Source organism: Doryrhamphus excisus, linkage group LG3, assembly GCF_037039965.1.
Source record: "Doryrhamphus excisus strain RoL-2023G ecotype Guam linkage group LG3, RoL_Dexc_Guam_v1.1, whole genome shotgun sequence".
Classification (NCBI taxonomy): Eukaryota; Metazoa; Chordata; class Actinopteri; order Syngnathiformes; family Syngnathidae; genus Doryrhamphus; species Doryrhamphus excisus.
The window spans coordinates 20,342,515-20,366,892 of NC_136359.1; the positions used below are offsets into that span (position 1 = coordinate 20,342,515).

The window sequence follows — 24,378 nt, forward strand, 5'->3', positions numbered from 1 at the left end:
ACTTGCAATATCCAATGCTGCCACTAGATGACGTCAAGTCATCACTGGTGAACAGGTGACTGTGTCTGTTACCATGGCAATGACGCTGCTCGACGCTAAACGTAATCAGGTCAGTGAATAAAGTCAATATAATTTGTGGTTTAACTTTCATGTATGTATTTGTTTGTTGTGGGTGGTAAATAAGAAATATGAAGAACCAATTCGACCCATTCTCATCCGCTGAGATGATTCCGGTTGGTTTCCCATGATGCATCACTTTATTTAGCCTTGTCGCTTAGGGACATGATAGCAACCTGACACAGCCGCCCAGTCGAGCTTTTGGCAGCATCAGACATGCTCGACGAGGCGCAGCGTCCTTAAAGTGAGCCGCCTGTGGCTTTTGTCCGTTCCACGACAGCTTTACCGTCTCTCGTCAACTTGTCCACGGCCGTGTTGTTTTTAGCCACAAGGTAAGCACACGACAGAACGTAACCGGGGCTACATTGTCGTTTAGCTGTCCGGCTACACTTAGCACAATCAAAGCGTCACCAGAGCATCCCCCCTTTAAGGGCAAGGTTGTTTTATTAAATTAATGTCGTCTTATTATATTTCAATGTTGCTTGTATTAAAGCTCGGTGTTGACATGCAAGCGCGTTCTCTTCACTCATGTGATGATGGCTGAGAAATGCCCTTCATCACTGAATAAAACACGGTGGTATGTGACTAAATCCTCATAATGGATGTGAATTGAATGCAACATTAATTGAAGAAAAAATATATAAATGTATCATTTAAGGCGATGCTGGTGCCTTGTCAACTCAGACAAATAAAAGCAGGAAGCGATCTTTCCAAATGTAGGTTAAGCTGTGCAAAGAAGGCCTTTTGTTTACCAGGGCTGTTATTTAGTTTAGTACCGGTAAAGATGCTGTTGTTGGTGGTTTTGGACCTGGGCTCCGTGGTGAGCTTCTGTGGATGTGCACCGCTGCTGCAACTTGTGGGCTTGGGTGCTGTCCGCATTGCAGGTGCTGAAACTGGAAGTACACTTCGAAGTACGCAGCATCCAAACCCTGGTTTACACACACAATGAGGCACACTTGATGTAATGGAACCCAATCTGTCCCTCGGTGTTGATTTTCACAGCAGTTTTCGATTTCGTTTGGCTGTTTTGTGACTAAAATGCGTTTTAGTTTGTCATGATCTAAATGGATTTAGTTTTAATCTACAACATTTTAGTCAACCTGAATCTAAATGATAGAACCTAAGACATCTTACATTGACTCCACCTTTATTCGGGCTGCCTGCAAAGCATCTCAACAATTACATTGGTTCTTCAAAATTTGTGGTCACTGTAAGTCAGTAATGATTCATAAATGAATGATTATATAGGTAAAATGTACAGCATGCATGTACCAGCCCACACTTTGTATACATTTTTATGCCTTTACGCTTCCCTGATCATATTTTTCTACCAAACGGCGGCATGCACATTGTTTCTGCCATCCTTGAACACACATTTGGGTGAGGCATAGTGCAAGTGAAACATAAATACAGTAATTCCTTATTTATCGTGGTTATCAAATTCCATACGTAATAATGTTTAATTGATCTCAGACTTAACCGTGATAAGTGAATTGCATGTTTTTGTAGTTCGAGCATGGAAAACCTGTTTACAACAGTCTACATCTGTTTTTTAACATTATTAGAGCCCTCTGGACATGCAATAATACCCCTATAGTCATTTTTACACACATGTAACCCAATGTACAGGGTTATAATATAATAAAAATTATAAATTATTCATTTGTTGTAATATTTTTCTTAAATTCTGTGTATGTTCCATAATGTATGGGAATTAAATCTATGTTATAATTAAATCTTTGAATGAAATGTAAGGTGAATACGAGTTAAGTTATGTCTTCCATCCCATAAGAGTTCCTTGTGAAATCGGTTAATGCGGTTTCCAGGCAGCTTGAGAAACTGGTAGCGTATGCTGGCACCTATATGGAAGCTTAAATAAAACTCCATGCAATACACTTTCTTCTCATGTTCATTTCTTGTCAGAATTCTAGTTCAAAAATAAATAACAAGTACTTAAAAATTCCAATCACCCTGTTGTAGAACATTCTAAGAGTAAATAGAGTAAGACTTGTGCAACTCCATTTGATGTGCGTTACAGCCGCAACAGTAGCCCATGTTTTTATGCTTTATATTTGTATTTAAGTTAATTTAGCCATTTTATGGTTGAAAATGCTTGACTTAGAACAACAAATATATAACATTGGTTTAAATCTGCATAATTTTGACGAATAATAGTCAGTATTTGACCACAAAACCACATGATTTATTAATATCTATATTTTTGTAAAACCATAGAGTGAAGCCGTGAAATTCAAGGCACGAAGTGGTGAGGGACAACTGTATAACACGGTCCAACGCTACTACATACAGCTGACTAAATCCATCTGTTCATCAATCATCTTACATTATCATTCATTAGTGGTGAGTACTTATATATTTTATTGTTAGAATGCATATAATAAATGTTTTAGGTGTATTTAGGGTCTAATCCTGTATTGTATTACAAGTTAGCAATGCATTGAGTACAAAAAAAGTAGGGGTGCTCCGATTAATCAGCTGCCGATTGGGATCGGCCTATATCAGTGATCCCATCCGCCGATTAGCTCTGTCCCCGCTGCAGCTTCCAGAACAAGCATGTCTGCTGAGCGTGATATAAATATTGCACCCTGCAAAACGTGCCACAAAAAATATCTCACCTCTGTGGCACTTTAAAAAAAACGCGGCATCTGGGGGGTGAACACTTGGTAGGATGTGGGGACTTTTTGAGGCTTGCGATGTGATCATCCGTCAGGAAGCCGCTAAAGTCCCGACAGTCCCAACTTGCTGTACTTTCAAGTGTGGGCAAAATTTGGGGATGAGTACTGCCTCAGTACAGATTTGGAAGCATGCAGCATTTTTAGTGCAGGAGGAACTTTTGTTGTGTGCGAGGCTGCGTAGGACTCTAAATGATGTTCTGTCCATCAAGTCAAAAACATGACACGCTCTCTCACTTCCTGTCATCTCCTGAAAAGTTTATGGCATCACTTCGCCCATGGGCTGATTAATGTTACCCAGCGAGCCTCATTGGCCAGGGCATTGGAGCCAATTCACCTAGGCCAGTGAGGCTCACTGGGGGAGGAAGAGAGTAGGGAGGAAGTGTCGACCAGTTTTTGTGATGCAGCTCATTCAGTAAAATTTTGAAAATCCTAGATATTAGATAGATTTTTGTGTGTGCAGTCCTACATCACTAGCACTATGTTTACAATAAAGTGTGTGTACATTAAATGAGAGTGAATGTGCATGCATTGCGGGAGCATCTGGGAGTACCAAGACGAGGATGGTACCAACTGGCTAACATTTTATGCGGCTGCAGTTCATCCATTATTTATGTCTTATCTGGAACGTTCCACACAAGTTGCTTTTTGAACAGGAAAAATGTTGTCTGTTTCTGCATTCATCCCCACACTACATTTCCCTTGGAGTGCCGCTGTCCTACATATACAGTAATTCTCCAAGTCCGATCACCTTCATGTAATGGCATGACTCATGTTATCGCTGACTGAGGTCATGCCTTTGCAAAAATGGAAATCAATCCAAGCTATTCTAGGAAAGAGCTGGGATGAGAGCGATGCTTGCACTGGCAGCCTTTACCGGAAGGACTACACATTACTCATCAATAATGGATCATCTACTCAGCCTTTATGGATACACTTTTTCTGTTTGTGTTTTTTGTTAGTATATTATTCCCTTTTTCTCTTTATTGTATAGACATGTGGAAAATGTGAAGCGGTAATGGCATGTGTGTTATTCAGATTATTGCAACGTAAGATTACACGCAAGGCTTTGGGATGTTTTGATCAAGCACACCCAAAGTATGCAGACAGAGAGGCTTCGGTTGCTCTCGGGAGACTTGTTAAAGAGATCAATAAAAATGCTGTGTTTTTCTGGTGTCGTGGATGACGCTGTGGCTGAGTGCTTCTCTGGGTTGGCTCTGGAGACATGGACGTCCAGTGAATAGGGCTGATGGTGGAAAAGAAATATATTGGTCTCTTTAAGTGGGCTTTTCTTTTGTTTGTGTTTATTGACGGGAAAGGCTTTTTTTCAGAATTTGGTTAATTGATTGTTGATTTTGCAAAATGGAGTACGCAACTTTGCTGCAGCCAGCAGAGGTTCTCTTCTGTTACGGGATGTCAGCTATGGGAAGATCATCTACATCCGCAAATATCTCCACTAGGTTACAACCATACCTCATAGCATTATTCTGATTAACTAAAACAGATTGATAATCAACTATAATTGTATCCATCCATTTATTTGCTATACCACCACAGGTAAGATTGAGTCAATTGCTTCCTAAATGGATTGTTAGCATTCAGTTTGATTTTCACCATATCCCAAAATATGCATGTGAAATGGCTATATTGCTCTTGACATTTATCTTGGGTTTTATTTTTGTGCTCTTTCTCTCTCTTTAGCCATGGCATCAGCCAACGTTACGCTGGAGAATCAGCTGCAAAGTGCACAGAAAAACCTACTCTTCCTGCAGCAGGACCACGCCAACACACTGAAGGGGCTGCATGCAGAGATTCGCCGATTACAACAGCAATGCACAGGTGATTCTTCTTTTCCACCTTCCTTTGGGAATCTCCTTTAGTCGCAACATGCCTCCCGGGTGCCCCATGGGATTGCACGGCACGTCTGCAAACGAATGGAGAATCAAGGACAAAGAGTGGAAACTCAGTCTGGACAGGAATCTGGTTGACTTGACTGGTTTTGAGAACATTGTTAAAAGTGTAAGAACTGTACAAGCGTCTGTGTCAGGGAACACTCAGCCATTGGAGATGCCCAATGCCAGTTCCAAGTCTGAATAAATGAGAGGGTTGTGTTTTTGGAAGGGCTTCTGGTGTGAAAATGCTCCAATCAATATTGTCCAATTTCCATGGAATAGCACGTGATTGGCATAAATGCCTTTCAACGGCAATCACAAAAGTCGATCACCTCTGGCTAGTTCTGTTGCAATCCCGATGTGCAGTGTAGTATCTTGCTGCAGCGTCTTGGATGTCCCACTTTCACACTGTACAGGCGTGCCAAAGGCAGAACAAACGTGTCTCCTGTGAGAGTGATATAAAATGAAAAACATGACACAAGATAAGTGATTGTCCATCAAGTTCAGTGAGCTGAACTTTTGAGTTGTTGCCCAACCATAAATGCATATTATTTAAAATAGTGACATTAGTGTGAAATGTTTTGACTTCTATCTGCTAACAGCCCGTTTTCATGATACTAAATCTCTGTAAAACACGGATATTTGAACATTTTCCACAGAGGATCGCACACAGAAAAATGTAATCATTAAAGATACTACAACCAATCTAATGTAGGTCAACAAATGCTAAGCTATGTGTAGTATTTACCAATAAATCACATTATTAAAAGATACAGCACAGTTGATCATTCTCAGATCTTACAAAACATGGAGTACCACAGCTTGTCAAAGCATCTTCTTGCTGGAAAATCTTGAGTGAATTGACTTGAGACAGCACCCTCTGCTGGATGCATAACTGCAGTGCTTTTTTTCTCCTGTAGATAGTGCCATCAAAGCACTGTCTACTTAAGTTACCATGGAAAAACACTAATTATTTACAATTTTAATCTGAATATGCCAGGCATAAATGCCGAACCGCTAATAGACGATGGAGGATCTACTTTAAAGAGAGACCGTCGTATTAAGATGTTGCATGCTAAATTCTGCTAAATGAAGAGTGACCTGATGCAAGGACTGATTTGTTGTGTCAATGTGTTTCTTCACAGATCTGACATATGAGCTCACTGCACGAAGCTCTGATCCTTCAGGTAAGCTAACATCAGTAAGCACATTCCTCTATTTCTACATCTCTACACTCTTAGGGCGGGATTTTTTTCCATCATTTAAGCTTTTACAGTACTTCTTTTTGCTGGTATGAAATGGTTTAAATGCCGTACGGCATCTAAGACTGAAAGACTGCAAGCGGCGTCTCCGGCGTCTGTATCCCAGTGGCACATCACCACCACCCAGGAAGCATTTGTATTGTGGGACTCCTCATTGTTCATTAGATCTGTCTGTTCATTGCCAACTACCCCTCCCCCGCGTTGCCATGGCCATGACACCATGTGACTTGAGCATTGATACTGCCTGGCAATACAGTTGTCAAACAGCCAGGGTTACTGCACTCCAATTTTTTTATGTACTGTATATATTTATTTGTGTACAGCCTCATCTGGAAACATGTCACGTCCCGCCACATGTTCTAGGCTTTATAACATGGGCCGACTGTAGAGAGAGGCACTATCATGTCAATGTGGGACATCAGAGGTTAGAGTGCAGGAAATGAGATTATCAGTCGCAACTCTAATGCACCGTCTGCAATGTGCAACCGCGATGCTGCTCTTAATTCGCCTGAAAACCACTTCACTCAGAAACATGGATGCCATCCCATCATTCCAGTAAAATAGATTTTTTTTCACTTTAAAATCTGATTCAAACACTGAAATGAAAACACTTTATTACTTTATGGTTAGGATTTGACATATATGCAACAGTAATGGCTACAAAAGAGTGTACTTGGGTGGGGCCGAGCCCTGTTGAATAAGCTGCAGCGAAGGTCATCAGAGAGCGATGTTCTTGATGTAATGTGAGCCAGGAGCTTTCTGGACATTGAACTTTAGTCTACATGCAACCGTACTCTAGCAGTGTACTTATTATGTGTTACATAATGACATGTTATTCACCTTAGGTTGCCTTCACTACAATTCTCCTTTCTCTTGATGGGTTTGTTAACTTTGCTTATATGGATCATCTACTTGGCTACTGCAAGAAATCCAAAGTATGTCAATATTTGTTCTCAATCAGAAATCACTCCACACTCTTTATTGTTCTCTTGTTCTACCGTATCTTACTTATTGTGTGAAAATATGGGATAATAACTATAAAAGCAATCTTCACTCGCTAAATGCACTGCAAAAAAGATCAGTAAGGATAATTCATAATGCCGCCTACAGAGAACATACTAACTCCTTATTTCTAAAATCACAAATACTCAAACTTGCTGATATAGTTAATCTTCAAACAGCTAAAATAATGCATGAGGAAGAACTACATTTGAAACACTTATATGCTAGGACTATGTTAAAAAGCCATAGCATTTCAGTATGTGGAATCAAACTATGGAATGGATTGAGTAAGGAACTCAAACAATGCACAACGATGAGCCAATTCAAGAAACAATACAAGCAGTTGATGTTTGCTAAATACAAGGATGAAGAGTCTTGATGTGCTATACATATCACTATATTGACACTTACTACGGTACCCATTATGGCATTGGATGGTCATATGATCTCGTACTTCGGTACGAGACAAAAAATAAAATACAATAAAAAACTTAAACTATATTAGGAAAGCAGGAAGTGAACAAATGTAACAGTTACTGATTGTAAAAGTACCAGATGGAGGGATAGGATTTAATAAGCTTTGCTTCTTCCTACTCCTTTTGGACATGTGGAACTGTGAACTGATTATGGGATGCATTCGATTGTAATCTGATGCATGTTCAAATGAAATAAAACCATTACCATTACCATATTTGCTAAGCTATCTTAATAAAACATCCACATCTTCACTTTATGTTATAGGTGACAATGAAAGTGGGATAGCTAATAATATATCTCTTTAATAACACACCGGTGTCTAATGAAAAATGAGCTGCGATCTGAAAGTGGCCCGCAGGTCTCACTTTGGACACCCCTACCATAGGGGGACGTCAAAGCAAGCAAATTGTCATACAAAGAAGGCATACAGCTAATTCCAAAATATGAGGCGTACCTTGTGGTGAGGTGTTATAACTTAACACGAGTTAGAAGGTTTTCTTTATTTTTGTAAACTAAAAAATTAACCAATTTTTAGTTCCTACTGGGAGATTTTGCAGGACAGGCTAAAAAGTCCAGAAAATCAGTTTAACCAGGGCTATAGACTTTAAATATTGTTGTTGTGGTATATATAGCAATGTCTACTGTATCTATAATGCAGTGGTTCTCAATTCTTTCCTCTCATAACCCAAGAACCACCTGTACTGTATTCAACCAAAGACTTTGTGTCCCATCCGTTTACATATTAGTTGCAGTATATTTAGGTCAGGGGTCAAATGCTTTCTTACTACAACCAAATGGCTGCAGTTAGTTTGGTTCAATCATCGTGTTCACTGCTGACAGAACAAATGTTATCAAACTAGAGTTTGATTAAACCAACCAAGTTTGCTCCATGTGTGTTGTTGTGTTGCCAAATTGTCACATTCATTGTCTTACCTGCTTCATGTCGCTCACGCAGACAGCGGTGAGGTGCGATGCAGGGAGCTGCAAAGGAGGTGTGAGGAGCTGGAAGCAGAGCTGAAGAAGAAGGAGGAGGAGAACACAGAGCTGCTTAGGGACCTGGAGCAGAAGAACGCTATGATCTTTGTTCTGGAAAATACCATCAAGGAGCGAGAGAAGAAGTACCTGGAGGAGCTGAAGATGAAGAGCCACAAGCTGGCTGTTTTGTCAGGGGAGTTGGAACAGAGAGCGAGCACCATCGCTTACCTCACATCACAGCTACATGCCACGAAGAAAAAACTGCTGGCAGGCAGCTCCTCAGAGGGAAGCCCAAACGTCAGCCCGGTCACGTCTTTCAAGCCCACGCCTCCTCCACCCAAAGACAGACAGCCTGAAACACCACGGCGCCGCATGAGGAAGAGCCTCTCGCAGCCCCTTCACCCCGAGTTGACAGAGGTGTACCGCCTCGGCCCTGACGGTAAGCGAGTGGTCCTGCGAGACACTGTGGACGCCATGCCAGACCCGACTCCCTTCCTGCAGGCTGGGAAAGAATCTCCCGAGCTGCAGGTAGTGCGTGAAAGACCTGCTGTTATCCCTCCAATTGCATCCGAACGCCCCCCGGTGCCTCCTCTGGGAGCTACTGCCAGCCCTCGTCACAGTCCAGCTCGGGACCGCCAGCACAGGGCTCACGTCGGAGTGGCCCACCGCATCCCCCACGGAACCCCTCCCTTGGCGCCACCCCAAGCAGAGCTGGAGACTCTAGCAGTGGACCAGGTGAACGAAGAAAAGGTTGTGAGAAAGCGTTCCGGAGCCGACAGGACAGTTTAAAGCTGTTTCACTTGCACATGAATGCACACACGTATATACAACAAGGGGCACAAAGCAGCCCGACTCACTGTGTAGCCTGCTTTATACGCAACACTGCAATGTGAAAAGAAAATCACATCATTTATTTCATCTTCAGGCACATCTGAAAAAGGACTACTGCGAAGCATGCCAAATGTTTCTTATAAGTGTTGTATTATACACACATTATACTGTGCTGTGTGGCGCATTCAACAAATCCTCAGCCAAATATCTGCATCAGTGCCTGCTAGGTGCAAACACGCACACGCTGTGTAGTGTAGTCATGGAGAATATCTCTACGTCTCGTCTGTTCAACTGACTGTAACGACGCGTCTGCAGCCGCTTTCGGATGACATTCCAACTAATACTTTCTGAATGTCTTTCATCCGCCCCGCTTGCAATAGCAGTTTAATAACATGACAGTACTGTAAGTTGCATAATCAAGTTGAAAGAGACATCCTTTAGCTTTCTATGCTGAACTGGCAACAGCACATGTATTTATGCTTCAATTCAATGCAAGCTGGAGGTCATCAACACACTTAAGTGTGTGTACATGCAAGGGTGTCTTTCTGGAGGGAAAGAAGGGAGATAACATAGATGGATGTTTCAGCAAAACCATCTCCATGTTATTTGGGATTTAAAAAAAAAAAAAGGGCATTTTTAAAAGCACTGCTCCAATAAGATTTTGTGATAATAATTGTACTTTATAAAGACTGTACATTTGTAAGGGATTGCTTTTTTAATTTATTAGCCAATACAACACCTCAGATGGTAATTATTGTCACTTTATATCCTGCTTTTCACGTTAACACTTGTCCTTCAATAATCCATACAATAAAGCAATGCTTTTTTTGTTTGCCTACTCCCTTTCTGTAATAACGTATGTCATTCAGCGTATGGATCGCATGTGTCCCTTAAAGCCTGCACCTCCCTGTGCTTGTATAGGTTTCCTCAAACCTAAACAGTCCAAAGGCATGCGACTGTCCGTGAGTGTGAATAGGAGTGTCCATGACATGTGTCCTGTGATTCACTCATTCCTGTGACCAATTCAGTCAGTTGGGATAGGCTCCAACTCACACATGACCATCAATTAATCATTAAATTAAATTGAATGCCTTTCGGGCTGCGCGGCGGACAAGTGGTTAGCGTGCAGACCTCACAGCTAGGAGACCGGAGTTCAATTCCACCCTCGGCCATCTCTGTGTGGAGTTTGCATGTTCTCTCCGGGTACTCCAATTTTCATCCCACATTCCAAAAACATGCTAGGTTAATTGTCCATAGGTATGAATGTGAGTGTGAATGGTTGTTTGTCTATTTGTGCCCTGTGATTGGCTGGCAACCAGTCCAGGGTGTACACCGCCTCTCGCCCGAAGGCGGCTGGGATAGGCTCCAGCACCTTCCGCGACCCTTGTGAGGATAAGCGGTAGAAAATGAATGAATGAATGCCTTTCCCAAATCACACTGAAACGATCAGCACAGCCGCAAACCAGCAACTTTGACAATTCACAATGTAAAGCAACAGAACTGCATGTACATACAATATCAATATCTTGTAGATTTCCCCCCCAGAAGAGTGAAAGCCGTTTTAGGTGTGATAGGATAAGAATAGTGTTAATGAAATAAATGTAAAAATATATTTTTTAACTCTAAAGTGCACATCAGTGACCCCTGGTGGTCAAACATATGCATATGCTTGGTTGTTACATTATTAGGTTGATAAACATTAAACCAGCCTTCATGTTGTTACACACCATATGAAACAAGTATCAAATAAAAATCATTGATTTAGACTAAAATGTCAAGTCCACAGGATTTTTCAATCTACCAAAATCACATGACTTTCTGTGTGTTGATCACTTTTGTATGCAGTCATTGCTATTTATCAAAGTGGATGCACAAACGGCAACAACTACAAACAACAAAAACTACAATGGGCAGGCAGTGAGTGCTCAGCACAAATAATCCCCTAACATTACATTTCATTAAAATACATTTTATTTGCAGGAAAAAAAATTAAACTCTTTAGATTTCTTGGGCGTGTGGTTTATATATGATTCATTTGGCAAATGTCCATCCATATACTGTAAATGACCACTTGACACCCAACACATAACATTTACATACAACTATACACTTCAAGGACAGACTATTATGTCACCACAAAATTAAAATCATTCCCAGTGGTGGCATACCAAAGAGAATGTTGCATACATATTGATTTCTGACTTGAGGCTTCAGATGAAGATATAATGTTATATTGCTTCATGAAAGGTCATTTATTTTAAAAAAATCCTCTTTGGCATGCAATCACAGCAAAGGCATTTAGTGTTTCGATTAAAGGACGTAAAGTGCCCTGTTTCCATGTACAATTTTACACCTGTCTTCTTCCTAACATCTTATAGTTCTGCTTTTAACTACCAACTTACATGGAGGTGAAAATGCAAAAATCCCAGGTTGCCATGCTCTTTATGAAGTAACACCTGTGTTGGAACCCTGTACAGATGGGACATAATTAAGTCGTGATGTATCTTCAACACATGAAAAACAGGTGAAAAATGGCAGCACACCTGAATCTTAGAGAGTGAGTTGCTCCAGCTGTTCCTGCAGATGCTTAGTGCTAAAATTCAGGTCACTGTGAGGGATGTCGGGCAGCGAATCCAGTAGGCCATCACTTGGGACGTTTGGCAGGTTCTCTGGTGGAACTTCAGGATTCGGCTTGGTTTCATCCAATAACGATTTCAGTTCTTCCTCCAACTCATCCATATCTTCATCTAAAAAAATAAAAAAAAAAACTTTTAATGTAGGAGACCAGTCCAGAGTGTACCCCACCTCTCGCTCAAAGTCAGCTGGGATAGGCTACAGCTGATCCCTGCGACCATAATGACGATAAGTGGCATAGAAAATAATGGCCTCCGCTGGATTAGATGTGTTTAATTGACGCCGCAGGCCTTACTGTCAAATATGGTAGATGTTTATGTATGAAAGTGTACTGTGAAGAAAGGTCATCAAACCTGCACTGGTCACTGCTCCACTAATAGTTTGGTTGACATCATCTTGTTTGTCACATAACTGTTAAAATGACAGAACATTTGTTATTACTTTGAATAACTGCAGAATAACACGTTTCAAACTAACACTTACCTCCTGGATTTGATCAACAAGGCTTTCAGCACGTTCGACCGTCACGTCCTTGAGAGAGAACCTGAGGCTGGTCACTCCTGCTTGGTATGCTTGTAAAACCTACACAGGACACACCTCCAGCACTGAAGAAACCTCGAAGGTTGTTTGGTGTTCTTTAGTGTCTAAGGACTTACCATTTCATCTGTCTGTGACTGGGCTATTCTGTCCAGGATTCCTCTGATAGACTCAAGCTGGCCGAACAAGCCATCTGCTCTCTTTTCTCCTCTTTTCCGCCCTCTCAAACACCTCAATGCCTGTTGGACAGCAAATAGAAAAAGTGAATCAATGAGTTTCTGTGGTTGTCTTTAAAACGTGTTTTTTCGCCAACATTCACCTGTACTTTCTTCCCTTCCCGAAGCAGAACTCTTGCTTCCTCTTTGGACCTGAGCACGGTTCACATAGAAAAAACAAGGGATTATGATTTCCCTCTGAGATTGTGTGAATGTTGACGTTTTATGGTATTACAGCAAACCAAAGAAAGAAATTGATTGAAGACTAGACCACAATATACTATCTACACATGATTGTTCAAAATATGATAAATTGACTTCACAGATTTAAACATGACACAGCATGTTCAAGCAAATGAAAATGATATTAGTTGATGTACTTATCAGCCTCCAGGCTCAGTTTCTCCAGCCTTGCCTCCAGCAGCTTCTCACTACGCTGCAACTGGTAGATGCCAATCTCTACGTCACTGACCGTGGCAACACGACATTGCCCTGGCTGGCAAAACTTTACAATCTATAACGAAGACACAAAAATGAGCAGGGAAAATAAATATGCCTCTTATTGTGTTGAATGAGTGAAGGTTTGTGCAATGATGAATTATGGCTGTGTTTCCTATATTCATTTATTTGTGGCGGCTCAGGTTGAGTAGGATGGAATTTGAACGATTTGCTCTGCTCTAAAAGTGAGTAGCAACAAATCTAGTGACTGTGGAAGCTAAAACTGAGAGAATGTCAAAAGAGTGGGATGCCTGGGACCTTCTGGAATGAGAAAGGTACAGATGTATATTGTATGTGTTCAAGTTAAAGAACACAGCAGTTTTTCTCCTGTTTGGTGGAATTTTTAGGAGAAAGTTATACAATATAGAAGTTTCACTTTTGCATCATAGCACCTCATTGTGGTGCGTTCAAAGACTGATCCAAGTGAAAGATCTTAATGCTTGACCTAAACATTGTGGGCTTTCTAACAGAGACTTTGTATTGCTCCCTAAAACCAATCATAATCAGCTCGGTCTTGTTTGCAACATTTTTTGAAATGTCAAAGAAGCAACAGCAGAAAGTTAATTTGTAATTTTAAACATATTTGTTGTACTTTTCTTTTCGTTTTTTACTCACTTCTTGTCTACTACGTTATTCCTGTCTCCTACTGCATCCTGGCCAATTATGCAAACTAGACAATCATGCCCCCCCACAAATAAATTGCAGTCCTTTGGAAAACATCATATGGTTTACCTTCTCGCCCTCGTGCAAGGAGACCATCACTTGTTTGTCCCTCTGCAGCTGCAGGAGAGCCATACACAGGGTACTTTCATCAGCGCACACACTGGAGGTCAGCGTACACAACTCTTGAAATGACAGAACGGAGCGCCCTGCAAATTCACTCCTCTGGTAGATCCTGAGGACTTCAGCTGCTTTCTCCTGCAAAGAACAGCACACCTTGGCATTATGTATTTAAAAAAAAAACATCACTTAAGAAAGCCAAAATCTGCTAGTACTGTACCTTCACCAGTTCAATGACAACATAAGACTCCTCCAGAGGTACTCGGTTCCTTCCCAGTAGAGAGGAGAAGGTCCATTTCAAAGGCTTCACCAGTAGAAGGCCAACACCCCAAGACAACCAGCCACAATCTACATTGGCAGCAAACTCAGACTCCCTCTGGAGCTTCCCACATCTGGATTACGTGAAGAGAAATTATTCTGACAATGACATCTACATTAAGATACTGCAGTCAAGCCAGCCCTTATTTTGCTAGACCAGGGGTCTGGAACCTTTTTGGCGAAGAGAGAAATGAAGGCCGGATATTTTAAAATGTGTATCTGTGAGAGCCATATACATTTTTTTAAACATTGAATACAATAAAATGTGTACATTTTTATGTAAGACCAACAGATATAGATAATGGGCTCTAATTACGTAGACCAGGCACACTACCCCACGCCAATGGGGTGTGGCCAGCACACTTTCGTGAGCAGCGCAGTGTCTAATAATAAATCAAATACTTGTTGCCATTAATACAACTTCTGCTGCTGCATAGTTTTGCACCCTACTCCGTAGACGTATTTCATTCTTTTGGCCATCTTCGTCAGAAGGCTTGGTTCTGCAGCTTTAGCTATTTGACTAAAAGAGGAAAGTTTACATTTACATGTTTTTTTGACATCTCAATGACCGAGGTAGACTACAGCATTACCCAGTAATAATCAAGTTTTGGTGTTTGACCTGGAAAATATCATCAGGAAAGATAGATATGGTTGGCCGTATTGCAGCAGAATATAGATGGACAAATTAAAATGCATAAGAAAGTTGTTGATTTTGAATATTATTTTTAACAGTCATTTCTGTGATGGTTTACTTTAAAATGTTAGCAAAAATACATTTTTATTGTGGTAAGAAATGCTTGAGAGCCAGATACAGTCATCAAAAGAGCCCTACCTGGCTCCCGAGCCATAGGTTCCCTACCTCTGTGCTAGACTATCCAGAGGGGTGGTTAAACCTGGTACATTTTTGGTGATGATCTGGGTAAAAGTGTGCAGGAGTTTATTTTAACAATGTGTGTTACCACCCACCAAAATCAAATCAAAAACTCCTGGCAATATGAGTCTCTCAATATGAGTGTTACATAATTAAACAATTAGAGGCATACTGTATACAACACTGTACCTTCAATATATGTATTGTACACAATATCACGTCTTGTCAAAGCATCTTCATGCTGGAAAAGGTTAAATGGAATGACTTGTCGGACGGTGTTTGTCCTATCAAACAACTTTGTAAAATATGTGGATCTAGTTTAATGCATGCCAACATGTCAAATTAACAAAAACTACTAACACTACTGATAGTAATACTAATACTAGACAGTAGTATTTACCTAGACAAGGACTGGATGACAGTTGCCAAGCCCAGGGGTGATCTTTCTTTCCTCCTGAAGGTCTTGTTAAGATCCTGCAGATTTACACACACGGATCGGCGTTCCCTGCAGCTTTGTAGGACCAGACCCGTCCAGAAGTCCATTTTACTGTCCCAGTCCGTCGTGTTCACCTCGCGGTTCTCTTTGAAGTCCGAGAAGAGAAAATTCATCCGTTCATCGTCGTTCCATTCGCGTGGCAGGGTGACTTCGGTGGAGCTCGACATGTTGGAAGCCTGCGTCTCAAATACAGTGTTGTGACACTCGGCTAGCTAGTTCAGCTAGCTAACTATCGGTTGTTCGTGGATAGCTAGCCATGTTCAAAACGAGCTGTGAGTTCGACTGGGGGGAATAACACAACACAAAACACGGGCCGCTGCAATAATACCCATGAAAATAAATTAATTCAACGTAATTCGAATGTAAACTGACAAAAAACTACCATGACAGTTAGTTGACATGGGTTGTTGTTTCGTGGTAGTAAAGCAACTCCGTCTCGTACGCGCCGATGAAGGCGGAGCTAACCGCCCCAATGTGCATGCATGTTGATTCCACCCACACAGAGACCCCGATGAGCAAAACAAGCGCACTACAAATACTGCTCTAGAATATTGCACCTGCGCAAGGTTTGCGCATACATATTCGCAGTTCTCTAGTGCTGGGCGATACTACAAACATTTACTTGTTATCGATTCGATAACATGTAACTTTAACTAACTACAACCATATAAAATAAACAGATCGTATATGACAATATACATATACAGTACTTAATGCCCTGTCAGAAAAAAAGAAAAGAAAAGGTGTGTTATATATATATATATATCCAGAAGCAACAACATAGCAGGGCACTGAGACTTAATTGTAACATGATTTATTTCAGATTCACAGGGATAAGTCCTAAAATACATTTTCTCAAAAATGTTAAATTAATCATTTACAACATCAACAATACATTTCCCAAAAACTTTCCTACCATTTTTTGGCACACGTCATCTTTGACCGTCATATTTCTACTTGGCACTGAGATCCACTAGCAGGTGCTGATAAGCCACGGAGTTGCCCTTGAAGCTGGCAGCCAACATAATGTCCTTGTTGTCTACCGACACCAAGCTGAAGGCTCTTGGTGCTCTCATGTTGAGTTCTTGGAAGGGCTGGAAGCGCTGAGTGAGATCATCCCATAAGTACACTCTGGAGAAAGAAAAATCGCTTCCAAGGATGAGATAGTGACGCAGGCCCACTGTGAAAGGATACACTACCATTGAGCCACGAGAGGGAAGGGCCTGGATCTCGATGAAACGTTGCCCTTCCCAGCGGAGGATCTTTGAGTCACCTATGAAGCGAGTGAGGCAAAGGTAAAGAACCTTCCTGATCCAAAAGTGCTTAACCATCTGTACGTCAGCTTGTTCTGTGATTTGGGAGAACAACGCAAACTGCTTCTGCCCTCGGTTCCATTGATAAATCAACGGTGTTTGAGTGACGCTGGAAAGGATGAGGTGAGCCTTTCCTCCAACATCGAGGAACTCTACGTGGGTGTCGCGATGCCAAGGATGGAGGGACTGATGGGAGTAAAAACCATTGCTGTTCCAACGGTAAATGCTGGTTGAACCGGCCTTGGAGCTGTCCGCGACTACAAAGTACCATTCACCATCCAGCTGAAAGGTCTCGACGAAGTTGGGCTTCCTCACACGAGTTGTGTCAATGTCTTGGATCTTCACAAAACGCTGTGGGTCCTCTTCCCACCTGCAATCGGAAGAAAAATGTAATAACACTACGCATTGAATTCAACTAAAATGCTATTGAGGACTCCAGCAACCCCCAAATATCGTGCCAGTATGTCCGATATATGCAAAAAGCAAAATATGGATGGCCTAATTACCGACTGACTTCATCAACGTGCAGTATTTCCATACATATGGAGAATGTGTACATAACAAAGTGCTTCCATGCTACTAATAATTGATGCAAACCTTACTTGTAGATATGAGAACCACCAAAAAGTTGTGCCACGACCATGTACAGCACATTGTTTATCACCACTGGTTTGCAGTACACTGCTGAGCGAGCTGCACAAGGCAAACAAAGACTATTTTAAAAACCACACACAAAATAGAAGAACACTCTTTGCAGCAATGACTTACAGGTAATGTTATGGAAAGTCCTAAAGGTCATTTCCACATGATCCCACACATACAGAGTGCAGAAACCCGAATCAGGTTGAGCAAAGGTCACAAAGTGGTCGCCACTGAACTCATAAGACTCCACTGACACGGAGTGGAATGGGAACATTTCATAAACAGCAAAATCTAGTGGCAAAAAATCAGAAATTTACAAAATATACATTTTGTGATATACATCACAAATAACAGAGCTCAAACCTGCACTGATGCAGTTAAAGTCTCGTGGGGCAAGATCATGGACTCTGCGACCCTGGAATTCAAACGGGCTTGCACAGTAGATGGAAGGAACGGAAGTGTTGGTATTTTCTATCCAGTCAATCAGCCACTTGATTTTACAGTCACAGCGCAGGGAGTTTCCTCGGAGGTCCCTGAAAGCAGCCATGGAAGATGGAATCTACAGTACTGTTGGTTTGAAGGTACTACAACGATCAATGACATTGTTAACAGACACTTACAAATCGGTAAGGATATCAAGATGCTTAAATAGATCTCTGGGCAGCTGCTGCAGGTTGTTGTTTGAGAGGGATCTGAAAAAAGTCCAGTTGTTTCTTTATAATGTATTTTTTCATGTGTGTGGTTTAATAGTAATAAGTCGAGAAGTTATAGAAATAACCACTCATAAAGAGCTCAACCAGTATACTGTGCAATAATACATAACGGTGCATGCATTTTGATTTTTGTTGGACAAAAGTAATACTCACAAATGAGTCAGAGATTTCAGTCCTCTGAAGGTATACTGAGAGAGGGTCTGGATGTCATTATTCTCAATAAATCTGGTAAAAAAAAACAATACAAATAAAAAATAAATCACGTATATCATTACGAAGCTTTGACAAAAGGTTGCATTTAGTTGCTAATATTATGAAACTGTCAACATGGTGTATTTAGGATTCAAATTCAACCGCTCACTTGTCCTCAAATTAGCATCTGTAATGCAGAAGTATATTTTTGTAATTAATATTTCCAGGGTGATGCATTGTTGTGTGTGAGTGCTGCAAAGCCAGTTAACAGTGTCAACATTGTCCCTTTCGAACACGTGTACATTTATATATACATAGGTATTTTTATTTTGTATTGATTTTGGTTGATTTGTTGTGCATTGGATGTTTTTCATGTTCGAAGAAGAAGAAAAAAAAACAAAAAACAAACAAAAAAAACACACTGATGGCAGTAAAACTACAGGCTGCAGGGGGAAGCAATAAGCTTCATCAGCATATTCAGCTTTATCAACTTGTATGCATCTGCATCATCACAAGATTTATAATGACTTATTATTGTATGCTGCTGGGGATTTACTGTAGACTCCTTGCCTCATGTTGGTTTTTAACGACTTATGTTAGTCAGAAGATCAAAAATGTAAAATCAAAAACACATCAGAGCAGATGCACTCTGCTGCATTTCATGTTTTCATCTATTTTTCATGCGTGTTCTTGTTTTGACCTCCCATGGTGAGTTTGTTTTCCTTAGTTATACCACCTTTCCGTTATTTTCTACTTTGTGTTTTTGAGCTCTATTACACATTTTTGTGCATGTGGCCTCAGTCTTTGTATCCCTTCGTTCGAGAATGACCCATCAACTACAGGATACAGACCTACTATAATTTGAAGTACTTCATTTACTCACAGGTACTGCAGATGGGAAAGACCCTCAAATGCACCATCAGAAATGGTGGTGAATGTGTTGGAGTTCAAGAGCCTGTAGACAAAATGAAAATGAATGCTACCATGAAATATAGTCTACTCAAGTACAGCTTTATAAAGTGCAATCATATTTAAGTCATCGATCAATACCACAAACATCCGAATGAATTGAATTAGAAGTAACGTCAAACCAATGCAGACTTGCACACAATGATAACACAGACATTTGTGATTGCATGTGACAGACAAATACGCTTTTGTCAGAGCACAACGGAGGGAGTCAGTTGGGGATGACACTGATACAGAAACACGACTATTATTACTGCTATGTCATCACTCCTTTCAGTCATTCAGTACAAGTACATTCGTTCAACTTGACTTGTACATTATTTGACTTAATAAACAAACATTGTTTGTCGTTGTCAAAACACTCACAGGAATTGGAGCAGGTGAAGGTGTGAGAAAGCTCCCTGTGGGATTGTAGTAAATGCTGCATTCACCATCGTCCTGCACAGTCAAACATATTACAATTGAATGCATCCCATAATCAGTTCACAGTTCCACATGCCCAAAAGGAGTAGGAAGAAGCAAAGCTTATTAAATCCTACCCCTCCATCTGGTACTTTTACAATCAGTAACTGTTACATTTGTTCACTTCCTGCTTTCCTAATATAGTTAAATTTTTTTTTTTTGTCACATACCAAAGTACGAGGTGATATGAGCATCCAATGACATAATGGGTACCATAGTAAGTGTCAATATAGTGATATATATAGCACATCATGACTGGTTCAAGACTCTTCATCCTTGTATTTAGCAAACATCAACTGCTTGTATTGTTTCTTGAATTGGCTCATCTGGTGCATTGTTTGAGTTCCTTACCTTACTTGAGGTCCTTATTGAAACATATATGTAAACAACCGCCGCCAAAAAACAGCAAAGATGGGACAACTTGAATAAAACAGCACAATTTAAAGGGAAAATGTTTTATCTTTAAGTATATATTACTTTTCAATCCATCCATTTTCTATACTGCTTATCCCCAATCACAGGGCACATATAGACAAACAACCATTCACACTCACATCCATACCTATGGACAATTTGGAGTTGCTAATTCACCTAGCATGCATCCTTTTTACAAAAATACAAATATCTAAGTGGTCTTATGCAACATTAGATTTCGAAACTCTACATGCATACATTGCAGGTGTGATGTCACACAAACTATGACCAAGCATTTAAAGTACTACTTTAAAGTACATACTTTTGATGGTTTAAATACCTTCCACATACAGCCATCCAGACAACTACTATACTTCACCCACAGTGCCAAACACACACAAGTCAATCTATCTACTGTACTGTCTGGGTAAAAAGTAAAAAAGGAGGGGCGTTAACATACTCTTTAATAGTAAATTATTTATCATATATACAGTAGTTCATCTTGTACACATCATATATCGTACAGATAAATTAAGACAAGTAAATTCAGGTCGACTGTTAGAATTATAGGTGTGAAATAGTGTGTATCAAATGTATAACCTTTGTAAAAACACATGTACGTTTCTCCGGAGTATAAGTCACAGGACCAGCCAACCACAAAAAAAGAGACTTATAGTCTGCAAAATACAGTAGCATCATTAATATGCATGGCAGTAATATCATTTGATTCTAGGTATGCTTACAATAATTGTTTGTATTAAAAGGTAAAGTGTTTGAATCTCGGTAATGACTCTAAACTTGTTAAAACATCCTATGTCTTCTTTTGTTCTTGTAGTGTGAATGTCAAGAAGGGCTAAGTCTTTTCTGGGACACGTAACGCCATTTTTTTTACACTTCTGGAACGAGGTCGGCTTGTTCTCTTAAAATTCCTGTGCACCCCGCGGGTCAACGTTATATAAATGGAAACATATCTCAACCCGTCTGTTATCCCTTTGCATCAAGGGTTAAAGGTCATTTCATTATACTGAGTGAGGACAGGCAAAAAGCTCATCTGCTCTTTAAGTTCACCATATGGAAATATGACATTGGCAATATTAAAATGACTTGCTTTCTGTCTTTTAATTTGTAGTTTTTAGCTTGTGCAAGGATTGACATCATTGATCCATCTGCATACAACCATGACTTCATAAAGGTTCATGCTCTTGGTAACAGTATCAACTCACAGAGAGATGATCCCAGGGGGGAAGCTCTTTGGTATCGCCTTGGTGTCCACACAGAAGGCACTGTCTTTAGTACACGAGCAGGTCGCAGGGCAGCGTGGTATCTTGGAGGCCTTTTTTGTGTTGGAGTGTCCGGGCTGGGAGAGCGAGAGGCACAGAGCCACTAAGTAGATCAGATTCAGCCATCTCAGTCCAAGCTCCATCATTCCCCGAGCAGGAGGAAAAAGGCAGAGTAGATGACGACGAGCACAGATGGAGACGACGAGCACAGAAGTAACTCTGAGGGCAGAGTTGAGAGAGAGGGGATGGGTGAGGGAGAAGGACAGAGGAGGGGTTCCTGTGTTTCTGCAGCTTTACCGGATCTGAGACAGATGATGAGAAAGGATGCTTTCTTGCACCGGGACAGGACCACTACCCTGAATTATTTACGTTCACTCTCAGGCACACAGCTCAGAGCTGCAAGGAAAACTGCAATATATTAAAATTACATTTTTTATGTTTTTTTGAATCATGGCATTTGCATCTTTAATGGTTGTCTTTATAAGTTGATGTTTACATTGTACATTTTTTGTGGTACAAGAGTGATAGGAGTAGCAGATACTGGCACTCAAGCCTAGAGCGCCCTCTCATGGCTGTCAGTTAAAAAAAAACACATGTAAGTTGCTCCGGAGTATAAGTCACAGGACCAGCCAACCACAAAAAAAGAGACTTATAATCTGCAAAATACAGTAGCATTATTAATATGCATGGCAGTAATATCATTTGATCCTAGGTATGCTTATAAGCCAAAAAGCAAATCATTTTAATTGACGCTACTAATTCCAATTCTACTAATTCTGCCAAAAAGAGTGGTTAAATATATAAACAGAATAATGCCAGAATAATTGTTAATGGTCACATAAGGCATCAAAGTGAAACCAAGAGACATTGGCATTTAATTGAAGATGGTTCTTGTATCAATTTGCCATAGAAATGGAACTATTCAAATCAATTATTAAGCTGTATAATGATGGAAATCTAAAATTTGATGACTTTGTGGCATAATAGGAGCGATATCGCAGGTCCTTTCTTCCTGCAGCTGTCAGACTGTACAAGCAGCACTGCTCCCAATAGACTTCTGTTTTTATATTCAGTATAGTTACTCCAGACTCCATTCACTGTGCAATATCTGATCTAGCTCCACATGTAATATTAAGGCTCTAAGTGCAATACATTAAGTTCTAAGTGAAGTATTTCTATAATGCCTCATATTAACTCACTAGCAAGATCTCATAGTGTATAGACTGGTCATATATTTCATCTATATTTCATATTATTTGCAAACTGTATTTGTATATAACTCTGGGTAAAATTGTTGATTTGTTAATACTTCGTTTTTTTATATTGTTTATTTTTTATATTGTGTATTTTGTACTGCTTAACTGACTTTGTACTCTTGCTGCTGTGCAATACAAATTTCCCCACTGAGGGACGAATAAAGGCATATCCATCCATCCATCCATCCATCCATCCATCCATCCCTTCCTTCCTTCCTTCCTTCCTTCCTTCCTTCCTTCCTTCCTTCCTTCCTTCCTTCCTTCCTTCCTTCCTTCCTTCCTTCCTTCCTTCCTTCCTTCCTTCCTTCCTTCCTTCCTTCCTTCCTCCCTCCCTTCCTTCCTTCCTTCCTTCCTTCCTTCTTCCTTCCTTCCTCCTTGCCTCCTTCCTTCCTTCCTCCCTCCCTCCCTCCCTCCCTTCCTTCCTTCCTCCCTTCCTTCTTTCCTTCCCTCCTTCCTTCCTTCCTTCCTTCCTTCCTCCCTTCCTTCCTTCCTCCCTTCCTTCCTTCCTCCTTGCCTCCTTCCTTCCTTCCTTCCTTCCTTCCTCCCTCCCTCCCTCCCTCACTCCCTCCCTTCCTTCCTCCCTTCCTTCTTTCCTTCTTTCCTTCCCTCCTTCCTTCCTTCCTTCCTTCCTTCCCTCCTTCCTTCCTCCCTTCCTTCCTTCCTTCCTCCCTTCCTCCCTTCCTCCCTCCCTCCATCCCTCCCTTCCTTCCTTCCTTCCTTCCTTCGGGTTGCGGGGGTATGCTGGAGCCTATCCCAGCTGACTTCGGGTGAGAAGCGGGGTACACCCTGGACTGGTCGCCAGCCAATCACAGGGCACATATAGACAAACAACCATTCACACTCACATTCATACCTATGGACAATTTGGAGTCACCAATTAACCTAGCATGTTTTTGGAATGTGGGAGGAAACCGGAGTCCAGGAGAATTTTGTGGGCCTATGCTAACCACTCGACCACCTTGCAGAATTTTACTATTTTTTTATATTATTATTCACTATTTTGGTCTGTACCTATCAGCCTTGTGATTGTCCTGAGCCTAAAAGTCTCCAGTTTCCTCGCGACACAAAACAGGATTAATGGTGTAAGAAATTAATGTCATTATTTTTTATACTGATTTGAGTTTCAGTACACCGGTAAGGACACCAGAGGGCGCTGATGTCCATAAAACTGTCCATCCTAGCAGCAGGATGCCAGTGCAGAGATCCGTACCAGGCATTACCATCCTCTCTTCACAAGGATTCTGTTGTCCCAATCATCCCCATAAGGCACTGCAGTCAACACGGTTTAAAACTAAACACAACAGAAACCCAATGTATCAACCGAATAAAGTATTTAGTATTTGACTATAACACTGGAACAAAATGTGTTCAACAGTTTAAAGGATTGTTTTGATTTGATGCAAATCACAGGACCAGCAATTATCCCAAGACTCTGGTGTTATGCCACCCAGTAATGTACATCGTATTTACACAGACAAGGAATTCAAATGTCACTTCCAAAATGATGGGTGTTGCCTTGTACAGTTAGGGAAAGCTATT

The 24,378-nt window shown here is 40.8% G+C and overlaps 3 protein-coding genes and 1 long non-coding RNA gene across 4 annotated transcripts; 1 reads left to right on the forward strand and 3 right to left on the reverse strand.

The window, feature by feature from the left end:
• Positions 1–279: 279 nt before the first annotated feature.
• On the forward strand, positions 280–10,102 carry ccdc92 (coiled-coil domain containing 92). Its single transcript, XM_058070734.2, has 4 exons — positions 280–449; positions 4,512–4,649; positions 5,848–5,889; positions 8,399–10,102. The coding sequence occupies exons 2-4, from the start codon at positions 4,514–4,516 to the stop codon at positions 9,205–9,207; spliced, it is 987 nt and encodes a 328-aa protein (XP_057926717.1). The 5' UTR covers positions 280–449; positions 4,512–4,513; the 3' UTR covers positions 9,208–10,102.
• Positions 3,550–5,604, reverse strand: LOC144898289 (uncharacterized). The gene is made up of 3 exons (XR_013627208.1): positions 5,505–5,604; positions 5,035–5,147; positions 3,550–4,734 (listed from the first exon to the last, which is right to left on the reverse strand). It is a non-coding gene; the product is annotated as an uncharacterized LOC144898289 (long non-coding RNA).
• A 335-nt stretch (positions 10,103–10,437) lies between the features above and the next one.
• Positions 10,438–16,053, reverse strand: chmp7 (charged multivesicular body protein 7). The gene is made up of 10 exons (XM_058070733.2): positions 15,503–16,053; positions 14,134–14,305; positions 13,866–14,051; positions 13,016–13,149; positions 12,740–12,788; positions 12,540–12,659; positions 12,367–12,465; positions 12,237–12,294; positions 11,793–11,996; positions 10,438–11,718 (listed from the first exon to the last, which is right to left on the reverse strand). Exons 1-9 carry the CDS (start codon positions 15,763–15,765, stop codon positions 11,800–11,802), a joined length of 1,278 nt encoding a protein of 425 aa, XP_057926716.2. The 5' UTR covers positions 15,766–16,053; the 3' UTR covers positions 10,438–11,718; positions 11,793–11,799.
• A 377-nt stretch (positions 16,054–16,430) lies between these two features.
• On the reverse strand, positions 16,431–21,857 carry lgi3 (leucine-rich repeat LGI family, member 3). Its single transcript, XM_058070516.2, has 9 exons — positions 21,527–21,857; positions 19,794–19,865; positions 19,342–19,413; positions 18,420–18,491; positions 18,174–18,245; positions 17,917–18,086; positions 17,680–17,844; positions 17,514–17,604; positions 16,431–17,281 (listed from the first exon to the last, which is right to left on the reverse strand). The coding sequence occupies exons 1-9, from the start codon at positions 21,727–21,729 to the stop codon at positions 16,552–16,554; spliced, it is 1,647 nt and encodes a 548-aa protein (XP_057926499.2). The 5' UTR covers positions 21,730–21,857; the 3' UTR covers positions 16,431–16,551.
• Positions 21,858–24,378: the final 2,521 nt, after the last annotated feature.

Excerpts from the sequence above, each read along its gene's own strand:
- lgi3 (XM_058070516.2), bottom strand. The coding sequence starts at position 21,729 with ATGATGGAGCTTGGACTGAGATGGCTGAATCTGATCTACTTAGTGGCT. Across the intron at positions 17,605-17,679 it reads GACTTTCCATAACATTACCT|CTCGCTCAGCAGTGTACTGC; the intron begins GTAAGTCATTGC and ends TGCCTTGTGCAG. Across the intron at positions 17,282-17,513 it reads GGTGGTTCTCATATCTACAA|GTGGGAAGAGGACCCACAGC; the intron begins GTAAGGTTTGCA and ends TTCCGATTGCAG.
- chmp7 (XM_058070733.2), bottom strand. The coding sequence starts at position 15,765 with ATGTCGAGCTCCACCGAAGTCACCCTGCCACGCGAATGGAACGACGAT. Across the intron at positions 14,306-15,502 it reads GTCATCCAGTCCTTGTCTAG|ATGTGGGAAGCTCCAGAGGG; the intron begins GTAAATACTACT and ends CACGTAATCCAG. Across the intron at positions 14,052-14,133 it reads TTGTCATTGAACTGGTGAAG|GAGAAAGCAGCTGAAGTCCT; the intron begins GTACAGTACTAG and ends TGTTCTTTGCAG.
- ccdc92 (XM_058070734.2), top strand. The coding sequence starts at position 4,514 with ATGGCATCAGCCAACGTTACGCTGGAGAATCAGCTGCAAAGTGCACAG. Across the intron at positions 4,650-5,847 it reads ATTACAACAGCAATGCACAG|ATCTGACATATGAGCTCACT; the intron begins GTGATTCTTCTT and ends GTTTCTTCACAG. Across the intron at positions 5,890-8,398 it reads ACGAAGCTCTGATCCTTCAG|ACAGCGGTGAGGTGCGATGC; the intron begins GTAAGCTAACAT and ends TCGCTCACGCAG.